This window comes from Eleutherodactylus coqui, chromosome 5 (assembly GCF_035609145.1).
Source record: "Eleutherodactylus coqui strain aEleCoq1 chromosome 5, aEleCoq1.hap1, whole genome shotgun sequence".
Lineage (NCBI taxonomy): Eukaryota > Metazoa > Chordata > Amphibia > Anura > Eleutherodactylidae > Eleutherodactylus > Eleutherodactylus coqui.
The window spans coordinates 90,466,082-90,482,370 of NC_089841.1; the positions used below are offsets into that span (position 1 = coordinate 90,466,082).

The 16,289-nt window shown below is 43.6% G+C and overlaps 1 protein-coding gene across 1 annotated transcript in view; it reads right to left on the reverse strand.

The window, feature by feature from the left end:
* Positions 1-16,289, reverse strand: part of SCAMP1 (secretory carrier membrane protein 1) — a 47,571-nt gene that overhangs the window by 13,781 nt on the left and 17,501 nt on the right. The window contains exons 2-5 of the mRNA XM_066602846.1: positions 7,063-7,140; positions 5,928-6,029; positions 4,466-4,577; positions 1,705-1,833 (exon numbers count right to left, since the gene is read on the reverse strand). Of these exons, the coding sequence (XP_066458943.1) occupies positions 1,705-1,833; positions 4,466-4,577; positions 5,928-6,029; positions 7,063-7,140 (421 nt within the window). The remainder of the gene's footprint in view (positions 1-1,704; positions 1,834-4,465; positions 4,578-5,927; positions 6,030-7,062; positions 7,141-16,289) is intronic.

The following is a 16,289-nucleotide window of genomic DNA, read 5'->3' on the forward strand; positions in this document are numbered from 1 at the left end:
CTATAGGTGCTATTTCCAATAAAACTGACATATGCCAGAATGACAGTGAAAAATAAATGTATCACATTACAAAAAAAAAAAAAAAAGAACAGGGCTACACGTTTCACCTCCAGAATGGAATCTTCCCCAGACATGTTTGAAACGCGTAGCTCTGTTTGTTTTTTTCTTTTTCTGTTGTAATAAATTTATATTCCCTGTCATCATTCTGACATTATATTCGTCAGTTTTATTGGAAATAGTGCCTGTAGTAGAATTGCTTTGTGCATTTTCATCTAACCAAAAGTATAGGTGCTCCTTCACATGTATTAGAGATGAACCTCCTATAAGTGCACAAGATGTAGCCCTAGTGTTAGTAGCAGCCTTGGAGATGCAATTACTTATCAGGAGGTCAACATGCTGCATCCCTCACAATTCTCAGTGCTAGTTAAAGGGAACCTGTCACCAGGTTCATGCTGCCTGAACCACAGACAGCATGAACCTGAGAGAGGTGTGTATACTGTATCTCTGCATGTCTTATTCTGAAGCGCTGCTGCATTGCAGAGCCAATACACTTTGAAGTTGGACTCAGAAGGGCACAGAGTCACAAGGGCAGGCTGTGCAGGCCCCTCCCTGCCCCAATCATCCAAAGCGATAGCTCCTCTCCCTATACAAAACCGGAGACAGCTGTCACTCTAGATGATTGGGGCAGGAAGCGAGTGGCATAGCCTGCCCCATGCCTCAGAGCACCCTTCAGAGTGTCTTTGAAGGCTCCCTTTTAGTGCTACAACTCTTTCACGGCTCGGCTCCTGGCTGCACAGGGAATGCGCTGAAGGGACCTTGGTCTTTTCAATCCCATGATAAAGGGCCATACCCCTTTATTTTCCATAACATTATTAGATGAAATTCTTTTTTTTTGGTAACATAACTAATTTTCATTTCCATCTAGCTTAGTTTAAAGGGGTTGTCCCGCGCTGAAACGGGTTTTTTTTTTTTCAATAGCCCCCCCCCCCCGTTCGGCGCGAGACAAACCCGATGCAGGGGTAAAAAAAACAAACCGTCCGGTACTTACCCGAGTCCCGGCGCTGCTGCGACTTCGTACTTACCTTGCTAAGATGGCCGCCGGGATCTTCACCCTCGGTGGACCACAGGTCTTCTGTGCGGTCCATTGCCGATTCAGGCCTCCTGATTGGCTGGAATCGGCACACGTGACGGGGCGGAGCTACGAGGAGCCGCTCTCTGGCACGAGCGGCCCCATTCAGAAGAAAGAAGACCGGACTGCGCAAGCGCGTCTAATCGGGTGATTAGACGCTGAAATTAGACGGCAGCATGGAGACGAGGACGCTAGCAACGGAGCAGGTAAGTGAATAACTTCTGTATGGCTCATAATTAATGCACAATGTACATTACAAAGTGCATTAATATGGCCATACAGAAGTGTATAACCGCACTTGCTTTCGCGGGACAACCCCTTTAATGCAACAAAAAAAACCCAAAACACTAGTAGTTACTATAATAAAGTGGAAGTCGATATTGTCTAACAATCCCCTTGGCCCAGCGCTCTATTTACAGAGCTCCTGCTTGTAATAGGCATTGTTTGGCTTCTCACAATATACTAGGGAGTTTTGTAAAATGCCTCTTAACCGGAAACCCACTTTCAAAAGCATCATTCCCATTGTTTGTGAGAGACATGTTGGCAGGTTTCCACACCATGAGTGCGACACTTACACATCCATAGATAGTACATAATCTTTACAGTTTTCTGAAATTCCACAGGAATATCCACTGAGAAATCTTGGTAAAAACATGGACCAACAGGAAAATTTGCCGGTACAGGCGGCCAATTATTCTTTCTTCCTGGAAAATCAAAAGATACAGCAAACAAGATATTAGCTGATGTTCAAAACTCAGTGTGATCATCACAACAAGGCAGAACCAAATCTCCAAACCGTGGAGTAAATTAGTACATGTACCCCCAAACATACAACTGCACCTAGGACGAGAAAAAGAATTCCTCTGCACTCACATCATCCGATGCGTCACTGACCGGACGGACATACATCATCATCATACATGCGTCATGTGTAGTTGACACGTTTCATGAACAAATCATACAAAATTGAAGGGGCTTTCCAAGCCGCTCCCAATAACATCAGTCAATTAACTATTGATGACCTATCCTGAGGAGAGGCCATCCATAAAAATAACCTGAAAAACTATTCCTGGTTGAGTAGTTAAACAGAGGAGCACTTAAAAGGGGTTTCCCAGGGAAATAGGTCATCAATAGTTGATTGACTGGGGTCCTCCGCTCAGGACCCCAACCGATCGATCGAGTGCCCGCTGTCAGTGCCGCAATACACACTGGTCAAAGCAGAAGTTGTAATGGCTGGCACTTGTAACTGCAGCTGTAGATCTTATTTATTTTAACCCCTTAAGGAAGCGGCCCTTTTTGCCCTTTTCCCGCCCCATTTCAAAAAAATAAAAAAACACAACTTTTATTTATCCAGCAACGTAGATGTCTGAGGGCTTGTTTTTTTTGTGAGATTTCTCAATGGGACTATTTAATGTATTGAAAAACTTAAAAAAATGCTAAGTGGAGTGAAATGGAAAAAGCACAAAGTTTCGGCATCTTAGAGGGGTTTGAGGTAGGGTTTGTTTCTATAATGTACAAAATACATATTGCAGCAATACTGACAGGATAACTGTATTTTATGGGTCAGTCCGATTACTACGATAGCAAATTTATATAGTTTTTTTTTTTTTTTGCTGTACTATCCTTAAAAAATAAAATTTCTTTAGTAAAAAATAAAGTTATTTTCTGCCACATCTTCCGATAGCCATAACTTAATTTTCTGCCAGCATAGTTGTGCAAGGCCTCGTTTTATTGTGGAACATTCTGTAGTTTCTATAGGTACCATTTTGGAGTACATACGACTTTTTAATCGTTTACATTTTCTCTTGGAGATGGGGTGACGAAAAAGTGCAATTTTGACGATGTTCACTGTACGGCGCACATAACGTGTTACTTTGATAGATTAGACTGTTATGGACACAGTGCTACTACGGTAAATATGTTTTTGTTATTTAAATTTGTTTTTTAAATATAAATATGGCAAAAGAAGGGGTTTTAAACTTTTATTACCTTTAATTTTTTAAAATAATTAATAAAAAAAAAAAGCAAAAAATCTTTACAATTTTTTTTTTTAGTCGTCCCAGAGGGAACAAGAACTTGCGATGGTTTGATTGCTCTTAGAGTATGATGTAATACATTATACTGCAATCTGACAGGCAACCTATGAAGCTATGCCAGATTCATGACCATGCAGCCCTGGGGGCTTTCAGAAGGCCCCTGGGCTGCCATGGCAACAGCACTTTGCAATCTCATCATGGGGGAGAGGGAAGGGAGCGGGGGCGCATTTGGGACCCCCTATGATCTATCAAGGTATTTAAGTGCCGCTGTCAGAATTACTATGGTATTTAATAGGTTAACCACTCGGATCAGCGGCACTGATGATCAGAGCTGTTGTGGCTGGGATGCTTCTGCTCCAACCACTGTGTATTGCAGCACTGACAACGGGTGCTCAATCACCCGGGATCCAGAGTGGTAGACCCCAGCCGATTACCTGTTGATGACCTATGGCGGGATTCTTGAGTAGCAGATCCCCACCAATCAGCTACGACCTCTTCTCAGGAATGTGACATCACATTCATCGGTCACATGACCTAAGGGCAGCTCAGTCCTATCTAAAAGAATAAGACTGAGCTTCTATATCTAGCACAACCACTATGAAATACACAGTGTCATGTCTGGTGTGCAGTGATGTGGCCACAGCACTCACGTCCTCCTCCAATAGCAAATTGGCAGGCATCTTCGAGTGGTAGCCTAACATATCACTTGGCCAAGGGAGCAGAATGCATATCACACGACCTTGTATTGATCAGGCCAGAAGTAGGAGGTGCCGACATAACTGGACCCTTGCTGGATTTGGGCAAGTTTCTTTCCTCGGGCAATCCCTTAAAACATTGAATTAAGTCTGCACATTTATTTATGGGGCGTGCGTACACACTGCCAGTACCGTAATAGGTGGGTTTATGCCATACTAGAAGGGAGGCAATCTCAATGTTATCTGCAGTGATAAAACAAGGAATCAATGCAAATATATACATGTATATCCACCAGGTCCTTTCTTGGCAGGTACACCTAACCATTGTAGCAAAGTCTCTCGTGTGGCTGGTTGCGCCTACGTAGGCATAGCCGATTTAAAGGGGTTGTTCAGGATTACATAAACATGGCTGCATTCTTCCAAAAACAGCACCACACTTGTCCATAGGCTGTGTCCGGTATTACAGATCAGCTCTACTGAAATAAACAGGGCTGACCTACCATAAAAACACCATGTGTTTTCAGAAGAAAGATTTTCTTTTTGTTTAATCTCAAACAACCCCTTTAACTATTGACCCTAGATACATCTACAAAAGCCGTACTCACCCCCTGGCTGGTTCAGACTCTGAATCTCCCGTTCCCTGCGGTCTAATTCTGCAGCTTTCCTTTCCAGTTCTTCCTGGCGCTTCAGAAGCTCAGCCTGGGCTATAGCATGTTCCTTCAATAAAATACAGTTTTAGAATGACACCAAATGCAAACTTCAAGGTTTTCTTAAATATTGCTTAAAAGTGTTCGCCCCAAAAGCAACATATAGTGATCAAATATTAAAGACCTATCCCGAGAACAGATCATCAATAGCAAAGTCCCAGAGAAAAAGTGTCCTGGTATTCTTATAGGCCGAATTCACAGTTGCGCTATTATTTCTTTTTGTCATAAAAGCACAATACTGAAAATAACTGAAGTGCTGGTCTCGGGCACATGACTGTCAGGAGTAGTGCCCAATGGACTCTATAGTGGTAAATTGGGTTTCTGGCATGCTGCCTGGCATTTGCCCGTACAAAGTAGAGCAGCATGCTGCGCTACGTTGTCCAGGATTTTGTGCCAGACCACAAAGCCTTAGCTTGTTTAACCAGAAATTAATTTATTGAGCTTTGCTTGTACGTGGAATGTACATTATTCAATAAAAGAAGTTTAAAAATAAATTAAAATCGTAAATTAAGAAAAAGTTTTTAAAAAAATTGAAATAAAAAAAAAAATTTACATTTTAGGCAAAATTGCCATACCCTATTCTATAAACCGATGCAGCAAGTTTAAAGGGGTTTTCCAGGACTAAAATATTTGATCCAGGATCCCTGCCACAGCAGTCATGAACACTTGCATTTCACAGCCGATGTGTCTGATATAGCAGATTTATCCATTCACATGAACAGGAATGAGCTGCTCTAAAGGCCACTTGATCAAAAGTGAAGTCATTAGCCGGAGAAGAAGTCAGAGCGCTCAGAGTGCCTCGATCTCTTAAAACAGCTAATCAATTGGGATCTTGTTAGGTGAACCCCTACCAATCTGATATGGAGGACCTGGCAATAATTATACAACGAAAGGGGTTGTTGAAGACGGGGTATTAGGTAGCCCGGACTGGTACAAGCTGCAAAACCGCCCACAGTGCAGCTCAATTTTGTACAGTGTGCAGAATATGTAAAAACTGATATCTCCCCGATGGGTGCACTTTTAGCAAAACCCGAGGTACTATTCCGCATATCGGCATGCTGTCAATTGAGCTGATAGTGGTTTGTGGCCGATATTCAGTTTAATGAGTAAGGCATTGACTTACAGGGTAGCTAGCTATAGATGGCACTTTGGAGGAGAGTCAATTTGCATGCTTTTTCCCAGAAAGCATTGCCTGCAAGACTCCCTCCAGCAACTGCATCTCCACAAGGAGAACCAGCGCCCTCCAAGAGTGTAACAGAGTTACAAGTATGTGTGTTCTGCTATCGGATTATTAAAAAGGGACACAAATGCACTGCTAATTCTTCTCCCAGAAGTTCCAGCTCATTAGACAACACCGTACCTTAGCAATCTGTGTGTAGGCAGGAGGTTCCTCCGTTGGCTTCATTATAGCGGGCTGTGTGCTGGGAGCAGAGGTCGGCATTTTCACTTTGGCTGGTTGTGGCTGAGATAAGAAGAAAAAAAAAAGGTGAGAATTAGTAGACGGAAAGATGCTCTACGCTATCTAAATTATGTCAACTGACAATTGTTCCTATGCTGCTCTTACATAATAGACAATAATCAGATATTGGCTAAAATTAAATAACCGTCCTGCACCTAGATAGCGTTTACTGCTCTGATGTCTCTACATGTAAACACGTGTAAGCATAAGATTACGGCTTTACAACCCTCCGAGCATCTGCTTGGGGAATCTCACAGCCTAAAAAAGGTTAAGGCTTTGTTCCCATCTGCAGAGATCTAGCACAAAATCCGGGATGAATATATGCTAAGTGGACCTATACAATAAGGGTATGTTCACATGTAGCGGAAAATAGTGTTGATTTTCCCCTGCGTGGAAATTTCTGCACCAAAATTCACAATAAAACCGCCTCACTGGTACGGATTTTGACACTGATCTGTAGCAGATTTCACCTCTTCAATTAAAAGGGTTAAATCTGCTGCAGGTCCACATCAAAATCACATCATCCGCACCAATGGCATAGATTTTGACGTGGTTTTAGTGTGGATTTTGGTGCAAATTTTATGCTATGGAAAATCGGCTCCACTTTCTGCTGCGTGTGAACGGAACCTAGAGCGGTTTTCCGAATTCAAAGTGATGGCATATTACTTTATAATAGGTGGGGGTCTGAGATCCTAGCAATATGCCGTTTTACTGTTGAATGATGTGGATCCCAGGAATTAACCCCTCACTGGCAGGACTGTTGTCTGAAGCGAGCAAGATTTTGTAGCTGCTCTCCTCCCGGGCCAAGAGATGAAGGTCCTGAGTCGTGCACTCCTGCTATTAACTTAGGGTGTGTATGTGTAATTATATATATATATATATATATATATATATATATATATATATATATATATATATATATATATATATATATATATATATATATATATATTAGTGTGTTAAACAATCCCTTTAAGAATTATATATGTTAAACAACCCTTTTAAGGATTTATATCCAAATATAGACAGCACTTACAGTTTTGGAGTCTGAGAAGGGGTTATATTCTTCTAAGCCAGGGGGCGCATTTCTGGTCACCTGTGTGACTGAAGGATCCTGTAGAAAAATGAAATGCTTTAGTTACATTGAATTTTGGCAGATCAATACAACGCAGTCCTGAGAAAAGCCAAAGCTATTAGCCTACGCTGGGTTATTAAATTGGCACGTCACAGAAAGTATCCATAACATGAACTTCTTCTCAAGCAGTAGCTCCAACTAGCAGTGCGGTCATCACCGCCTGCCAAGACTCATGGCATCCGGAAAAAGGATTCACGAATTTAGATTTTCTATAATACCAGCTGCATTAAAAAAATAAAACCTCAACCCCCGGTGCGAGTTATAGGAGAAGCGAGGATTACCTTAAAGGATCTTTCAGGACTCTTGTAAATCTGGATGCATGTTAAGATCTGCAGACACAAGCGGTATGACGGGAGGACGCTGGGCAAAAGGAAACCAGTTCCAAGAGAGATTCAACCGAAACGGATGCTAACATTTATGGGCTGAGGGCACCGTGCCCCATAAAACCTACAGAGACAAGGGCATTGGAAACGGACACAGCCTGTTACCATACTAATCCATTACGACTTATGATGCCGGATGCCGTCCAATCTCACCGGTCCTGTATTTATACCATACCAACATGGAACCAAGGGGCAGGGTGCATGGCGAGCAACAAACCGGAGCACTAGGAGTTTACAGCTCATACGGCACCCAAAATGTGCTCCACAACCGTGTTCCTTGGACAGATCTGCATATACTAAAGCATTTAGGATTATCTGATATGCAAACAGATGTATCCCCGATGGAAGGCTATTTTTTTCAGCACCAAAATATTGGCCTAGACCTATCCAGGAAGCTACATATGGAAGACCGGAATATTCTGCTAGTCTTCGCTTCCTGCCAGCAGGGGGTGCACTGTGGGTCTGTTGTGATGGGAAAGTAGGAAGGGAGATGCGTTTTGAGTAGTGTTTACTAGTAGAGAGAGGGTGAGACTGCTGTTACCACTGTTCGGTCCAGCAGTCACTACTCATCTGGGGTGCTGGAACTACTGTGCATCATTACTGACTTTTAAAGTTTGCCGATGGCGCCATGATGGAGCCGCTGCAGGTTGGTGTAAATGTGTAAAAGGACAGGCGTTCTGGCGTAGAACAGAAGACACATTCTGACAGCTGTCTAACCTTACGGCAAGTACAGGAGCTCCACTGGCTAGGTGCCATGTTCTACATACTCCCCTGACTTCTCACGTCTCACCTGGACAGCGACACAGGTTCCAGTTTCCATGCAGGCTTACATAAAGCACAGTGCTTGCATCTATATGGACAGCAGGTCCCTTATATATATATATATATATATATACACACACACACACACATATATACTCATACACAGACTAATATTGGAATATTCACATGCAATGGAAAAAATGCATCTGCCGTCAATGTGAAAGATGTCTGACATAGGAAAAACCCCAGGTAAGAAGCAAGCGACCATCGACTGAAGCTTTGTCATTGCACTTAGCTGGTCTCCTGCTAATGGAGGTTCTCTGATCACTAGCATAGGTAACAATATAAAGACATCCTGATATAACCACATAGCTGACAAATCATCTACAAGTATGAATAAAGAGGCAACAAGGGAAGAGAACACATAACATCCATATAGTTACATCCAGCATCACCGAGGGGGCGACTTGTACCAAGGACCTGTTCTGCTTGTTCTCCAAACTTTGTAAACTCACCATGTTTTCCTGCACGAGAGCCCCATGGGTCTCCTCACTGTCCTGGCCGCCCACTCCTGATGCCGACTGAGACGCCTGCACTCCCATTGTCCTGTATAGCGGCACAGGGCAGGTGCCATAAGAGATGCTCTGCTGCCTGTGAGCTGCCGGCACTCGGCTGCAGAAGCTCAATGACAGGAAGAGGACTGACACCCCTGAGAGCAGATCAGCCGCTGGTCAAGTCTCAGGAACTAAACTCTAGGGCTCGTTCATTTTCGCAGGGTATTCCGCACATAACATGCACTGCGTATAACCCACTGACCTCCATGGTTCATTCACATGTATTTTTTCATGTGCTGCTCAGTCAAGTGAAAAGACAGCAAATCAATAGGCCCTACTGAGCTGGGGTTTTTGCACGCATAAATACGTAGCGTATTTACGTGACTGAAACCTGTAAATGCCTGTGTGAAGCACCCCTAAGGGGCTTAACCACAAACAAAAGCCTCCCAAAAACATTTTTTTCTGTAGATTTTAAATTTATGACTTGTGTAAATAGATTTAACGCAGAACTCTGTAGCCTTAAGTGCATCTTCAACCCTTTAGTTAAAAAGTAATATTTTATAGTACGGGTTATTGTTGATGTGGCGATACCATTTATGCATAGTGTTTTTTTCCCCTGCAGCATCTATGGTGTTAAATAATGGAAAGGAATGACTAGAAGAGCAACTTATCACTTCGCTCCTTTTCTGGGAAAAAACCTATATGTGACAATCAGAGAGCAAATATCACCTTCCATCAATCAGGGAGCATAACATGCACAAAAAATGATGTAATGCCTCACTTAGGACAGGGGTATAAACAGAAGAATCACAAATCCTGCTGCAGGCTGTCCCGCCCTCCCCTCCTTCTGCACACACTGATAGTTGTAAATTCAGTATTCCTTACTCCACTACAAATGGCTGTAGCTCCGTTCTGTAAGAGCTACGAATCTTGGCTTTAGAATGACCCAAGCAAGTCAGCAGCCTTGATAGCTGTATAAAGTAGAACAAGCTCTGTTTGTCCAAAACTGTAATGTCTTTTTCTTGCAGCTCATTGCAAACTGTAGTGACGGTGTGTGTGTGTGATTGGGGTGGTGGTGGGGGGATATTTTTGGGGAGCTGCTCATTCCATAAAAGAAATAGAGGCACCTACAGTAATCAGCGTATACTCCAGTGCTGTGCATTCACTGGCTGGTATTAAGCAACTCTCACACATCTGTTTTTACCAGGATTACTGTGGCGTTTTGAACACCGCTGTAATTGCAGTAGAACGCTCCCACTAATTTCAATGGAGCCTCGCTGACGGCTACTCTGCTCCCCATGGTCCTCTTGGCGGCAGCAGCGCCCGTGACAGCTGCTGAAAGCAGTGGAGGCAGGCGCCTCCGCTGAAGCTGGGGACAGCGCATGATGGGCTATTGCACAGCCCTGAGCGCCACAACATCAGAGGCCCGACCGCCGCTACCAGCCTTACAGATGACAGGCCCCCAGCCAATCAAAAGTTGGGGGAGTTACTAATTTTTCAGAAAGCTGTATTATGTCGCCACCCCTTACTTCCAATGCCGACATAATACAACAGTATGCAATGCCTCTGCAGGTCACCAACTTGCAGGAATGCGGCCTTCTAATAGGTGGCGCCATAGAGGCATTCTTCCATCTTCCCTTTTGTATACTTCCCATAGGAGCATGAATGGCCTTATAAGTTTCCTCACACCTTCTAGGTATTCCCCCTAGGGCCAAATTCACAGAGCGAAGCACAATACGGGGCAGTGAATCCCGCGCCCATATCACACTCCCCACCATGTGACTTCCCCCGCAGATGTGAGGTGTTTCACATCACTTCGGAGAGGTAGCGATCAGCCGTGGCAGAGGATCGCAGAGTTTCTCCCACTGTTTTTAATAGAAGACCTTGCATCGCGTGCACCGCTGCCGCCAGCCCCATTGAATTCCATTGCCGTTGCGATGCACCAGCATGCAGAACAATAGAACATGCTGCAATTTGCTTCCTGCATTGCATCGCTGTGCCATGCGGAAAAATATTACTGTCTCTTCAAAAGAACGGGGTTCACATATGTGTGTGAGATTTCGGAGCCTCGCAATGCACAAATCTTACATGATTTCCTTGCCCATGAAATGGCATCCAAAGGCTAACTTCACAAGGGCGAGCGCACCATCAGGATGTAAATCACAGCCCGATATCGCGCTCACCAACATTTGATTTTCCTGCAGATGCAAGGCGTTTTTATATCAAAACTGCTCCACTGCGGCGGACAGTGGGGTGTCTCCATTGTTTGCAATGGGGAGACCTTGCAGTGCATTTGCGTGCACCTAGTACATGGTGCACCGCTGCCGCCGGCCCCAATGAAATCAATGAGTGATGCGATGTCCAAAGATGGGTCGTGCTGCAATTTTCTTTTTTTGCTCGTGTGTAGGAGCCAATTTAAAAGAATGAGGTTCATAATTCTGTTTGGAGAGTTGTGCATCTCGCAGCACGAGAATTCAGCCCATGTAACGCTGGCCTTAGGCTACTTGCATATGGACGCTTTTCGGTCCGAAAATTGAACAGAAATGGCAACTTTTTTTTTGCTTAGTTGTACTGATAGAACAACAGAAATAATGAGTTTATGATTTTCGGCTGTGAATAGTACACATCAATGTGTGGTTAGCACAGTGAACTGCGCACGGACGGGATGCCATAGTGCTGTCCAATGCCAGCTGCATTGCCCATGTGCAAGTAGCCCGAGAAGAAACTGTACCATTCCCGATCGTATTTCGAAGCACGTGTGAATTTGCTGTTTTCTTAACCGTATTTCAACAACATTGCAACAGCCAAAACATTTTTTTATAAAGAGGTAATTCCAGACATGAAACAAAAACGGATACAGCAAAGAAAAGGAAACAAATTGTTTAAAAACAAACAAACCCACAAAAAGCTCATCTGTTACAGTGATGTGTGTCTGTCTACACAAGGTGTGCCTGCACCCCGTGTCCCTCCTCCACAAGTGCTGTCGCTTTAAGACATTAGTGCTGTGAAGAACAATCTGTCGGCCACCAAAGCTCCTTAGTGTTAGGTAACTAATAACCCATCACTGACTCTTCTGGCTCCACCTGACAAACCCCACTTCAGCATGTAGCAGAGCTGTGCTGCCACAACAGGCTTAGCAGAGCTGGGAACATAATGTAACAATGTATCAATCATCATCATCGAGAAGCAGGCATAGATCCAGTGTATTATACGTACGGAGGGCAGCGCGGTCGCACTGCGGGGAGCACCGCCATCTCCCGGACGGTGGCTGGATGGAGGATCCAGGTCTCCTGTGTGTCCGACCTGTTCCAGGCTTCCTTCCCGAGGGTGCAGCTGGTATGAACGCTGCCAGCTCACCTCTAGCTCCGCCAGATGACACAATAATCCTGCAGTCACGTGCTTCCACAGATAATCACTGCCGGCACGGATGGAACCACAACCTGCTGGGGGCTCTGCAGGCCGACGCTTGATACTACCAGGAATGTTCTAAGGTTCACTTGGGTCACTAGACTCCCCCCAAAAAATATACATGATTGTACACTCATCCATTCTTCCTGTGCCCTCTCCGGCACTTTTTCCCTTTTTTTTTGTTGCCCATTTCAGTCTCAGGTTTCCCTTGTTTTATGTGTGCAGCTTCAGGCGGTCCCACTCTGCTAATATCAAAAGGAAGAACTACATCTCTCACGATTCATCCCTCCCCTTTCCAGTTGTGTCCCTGGCTATCCTCCAGATTGTGCAGTGCTCTATTTATTGGGGATACACCTGTTCATAGAAGGCTGGGTTCACAGGGGGTATAACTGTCGCGGACTATTCGTGTGGGCTTTCTGCATGGAAATTCCACCAGCAATTTTTAACCCAGGATAAAGCCGAGATTTGCAAAAATTTCGTCCCCACGCTGCGGCCAGTCCGCGCTGAAATCAACACGCCGTGCGGAATTCAAAGCCGCAGCCATCTCTCCTCTCTATGGGAAAGAGCTGGCCGCAGTGGAATAAGCCGCGTGAAAACCCGCTGGAATTGAAGCTGCGGAAATCTCGCGGAGATTCTGTGCGGTCCTGCTGCAGACAATCCACGAAATTACCGCCCCCATGTGAACCCAGCCTAAATGTTTCTATTACGGTTTTCAAGAGTTTAATGTACAAACACAAAGCAATTACATTGGCAGGAATTTCAATATGGCAATCTGCATGGAGAATTTACAATGTACGATCAGCGTTAAAATCCGCCATGTGAACATACCCTTAAATGCATAAAGAAGTAAATAGTATATGAACGTCCCATTCACAGGTTTAGGCTACATGCACATAAGCGTAAATCTAGTCTGAATTTTGTGAACGCAATTCTTTTGAAAGGAGTCATACACATTAGTGATGCTGCGAGGTTAGAGATTGCTGCATTCTTAAAGGAGAAGCCATCTTATCCTGCAGACAGCTTCTCCACTCATAGCGCCCGCTCACTGACGGTCCTGACGCACTGACAGGGCTCTCAGTGCATAGATGGTACACTACTATAAGCCACAACCTGATACATCAACAGTGCAGTTGGGTCCAGCGTGGACTAAGTGAAGAACTGCAGAATAGAACGGCTTCTCCTTCACAACACCCAGGCACAGGAGCAGGATGGGTGAGCAGTAAAATACACGTGGGGTGGTGGGACAAATTTGTGGCACAGGGCTATTAAAAAATAAAGGTTTTATAACAGAAACACTTATAAAATAATCTTAGGAAATTATAGTACCAATGTTTCTGGTGTTACAATGTGACACACACAGCACATGTATATCGCATACAGCTCTGCTACATACATGGTTCATCCCATACAACAGGGATTAAAAGCAGTACAGCAGTGGATATGAAGTACCTGTGATGACATCACCATCATGCTCCGCCCCTGATCACAGAATGGTGACACTCATCCAGAGTGTCTTACATTCTCCGCCCCTGATCACATGACTAACGTCATCAAAGGTCCCGCATCCTCATGCAGATTACAGGCAGACTACAAATCCCATGCGGCCTCAGTTGCTATGGAGTACTAACGAACACCTAGCCAGACAGCAGCCATGCGCGTACAGGACCTGTGATAAGGTCACCATGATGTGATCGGGGCGGAGCATGTAACTCCCTCACTGGGGATAAGGGACCTTTGATTACGTCATAGTCATGTGATATGGGGTGGAGCATGTAAGTAACTCATAAAATAAAGCCACTCACTCACAGACGCATGGACAGATAGGTCGTCGTTAGTTGTTTAATTGTAATATGGGACCAGTTGTGTTTGCAGTTCTATAGGACTGGTACAGCCACATCTGGAGCACCCCAGCGAGGTGAAGACCGATTTCTCAGCCCCGTCTTCACTAGCTGCATAGCAGAAAAGGGAGTTTGTAAGGAAAATGTATAGAATAGGCTGATAAAACCCATTGCTAAAATGCTTAGAATCGCCTATTCTGAATATTATAAAAAAAAAAAAAAAGGAGGGGGGGGGGGGGGGTAGGTAATTTTTAACCCCTTAGTGACGAAGCCTGTTTGCGCCTTAGTGACGGAGCCAAATTTTGGAAATCTGACATGCGTCGTTCAACGTAGCATAACTCCGTAAAGGCTTTACATATCTAAGTGATTCTGACATTGTTTTTTCGCCACATGTTGTACTTCATTTTGGTTGTAAAAAGAGACCGATATAATTTGTGTATATTTATTAAAAGCACCAAAATTGGGAAAATTTTGAAAAAAATTGGACATATTTCAGATATTACAGTTGAAAATGTGAAAAAATGACAAACATACTGTACAAATTTTTGATAAGATGTATATTTCCATCTGTTTACTTTATTGTGAATGCACATTTGAAAACCTTGTGTTTTTTTAACCATTTAGAGGACATACAAATTTAACACTACTTTTCAGCATTTTGAGGAACACTTTGTTTTCCTGCACCAAGCCAAGTTTGCAAAGGCTCATGAGTGTCAGAATAATAGATACCCCCCAAATGACCCCATTTTAAAAACTACACCCCTTAATGTATTCACTGAGGGATGTCATGAGTATTTTGACCCCACAGTTTTTTTCCAGGAATTAATTAAATTTAGAGGGGAAAATATAAAATTTCATATTTTTGCAAATATGTCATTTTAAAGACATATTTTTTTCCTATAGTGCCCATGAAAGTGAGGATTTACACCCCAAAATGGATACCCCTGTTTCTCCCGTGTTCAGAAACATACCCATTGTGGCCCTAATCTTATGTCTGGATGCACAACGGGGCCCAAAACGAAAGGAGTAGTCAGTGTCTTTCAGAACATAAATTTTGCTTGAAGGCGTTTTAGGCCCCATAGCACATTTGTAGAGCTCTTGAGCGGCCAAAACCAAAGAGAACCCCCACAAGTGACCCCATTTTGAAAACTACACCCCTTATTGAATTTATCTAGGGGTGTACTGCCCATTTTGACCCCACAGCTTTTGAATGAATTCAAGCAAAGCAAAAGGAAAAAAATGTGATTTTCGTTTTTTTGTCAATTCTGTCATTTTAAAAACTGCTTTGTTTGTACAGCACACACATGAATGAAGACTTGCACCCCAAAATAGATACCCCTGTTTGTCCCGTGTTCAGAGACATACCCATTGTGGCCCTAATCTTTTGTCTGGATGCACAACGGGGCCCAAAATGAAAGGAGTAGTCGGTGGCTTTCAGAACAGAAATTTAGCATAAGGTGATTTAGGCCCCATTGCCCACTTGTAGAGCCTTTGAGCGGCCAAAACGACAGAGAACCCCAACAAATGACCCCATTTTGAAAACTAGACCCCCTAACGAATTCATCTAGAGGTGTACTGTGTATTTTTACACTACAATTTTGGAATAAATCTAAGCAAAGCAGTAGGAAAAAAATTACAATTTTCATTTTTTTGGCAGTTGTATCAATTTAAAAACTGTTTTTTTTGTACAGCACACATAGGAATGAAGACTTTCACCCCAAAATGGATACCCCTGTTTGTCCCGTGTTCAGAACCATACCCCTTGTGGCCCTAATCTACTTAAAGGACACATGGCTAGGCCTATAATAGAAGGAGCACCTGTTGGATTTCAGGGTACAACGGAATAAATTCCAGGCCCCATTGCCCACTAATAGAGCCATTGAGCGGTCAAAACGATAAAGAATCCCCACAAATGACCCCATTTTAAAAACTAGACCCCTTAACGTGTTCATCTAGGGGTGTACTGCGTATTTTGACCCCACAGTATTTGAATAAATCTAAGCAAAGCAGAAGGAAAAAATAACGATTTTCATTTTTTTGGCAATTTTGTCAATTTAAAAACAGTTTTTTTTGTACAGTGTACATGGGAATGAAGACGTTGACCCCAAAATGGATACCCATTGTGGCCCTAATCTACTTACAGGACACATGGCTAGGTCTATAATGCAGGGAACACCTGTTGG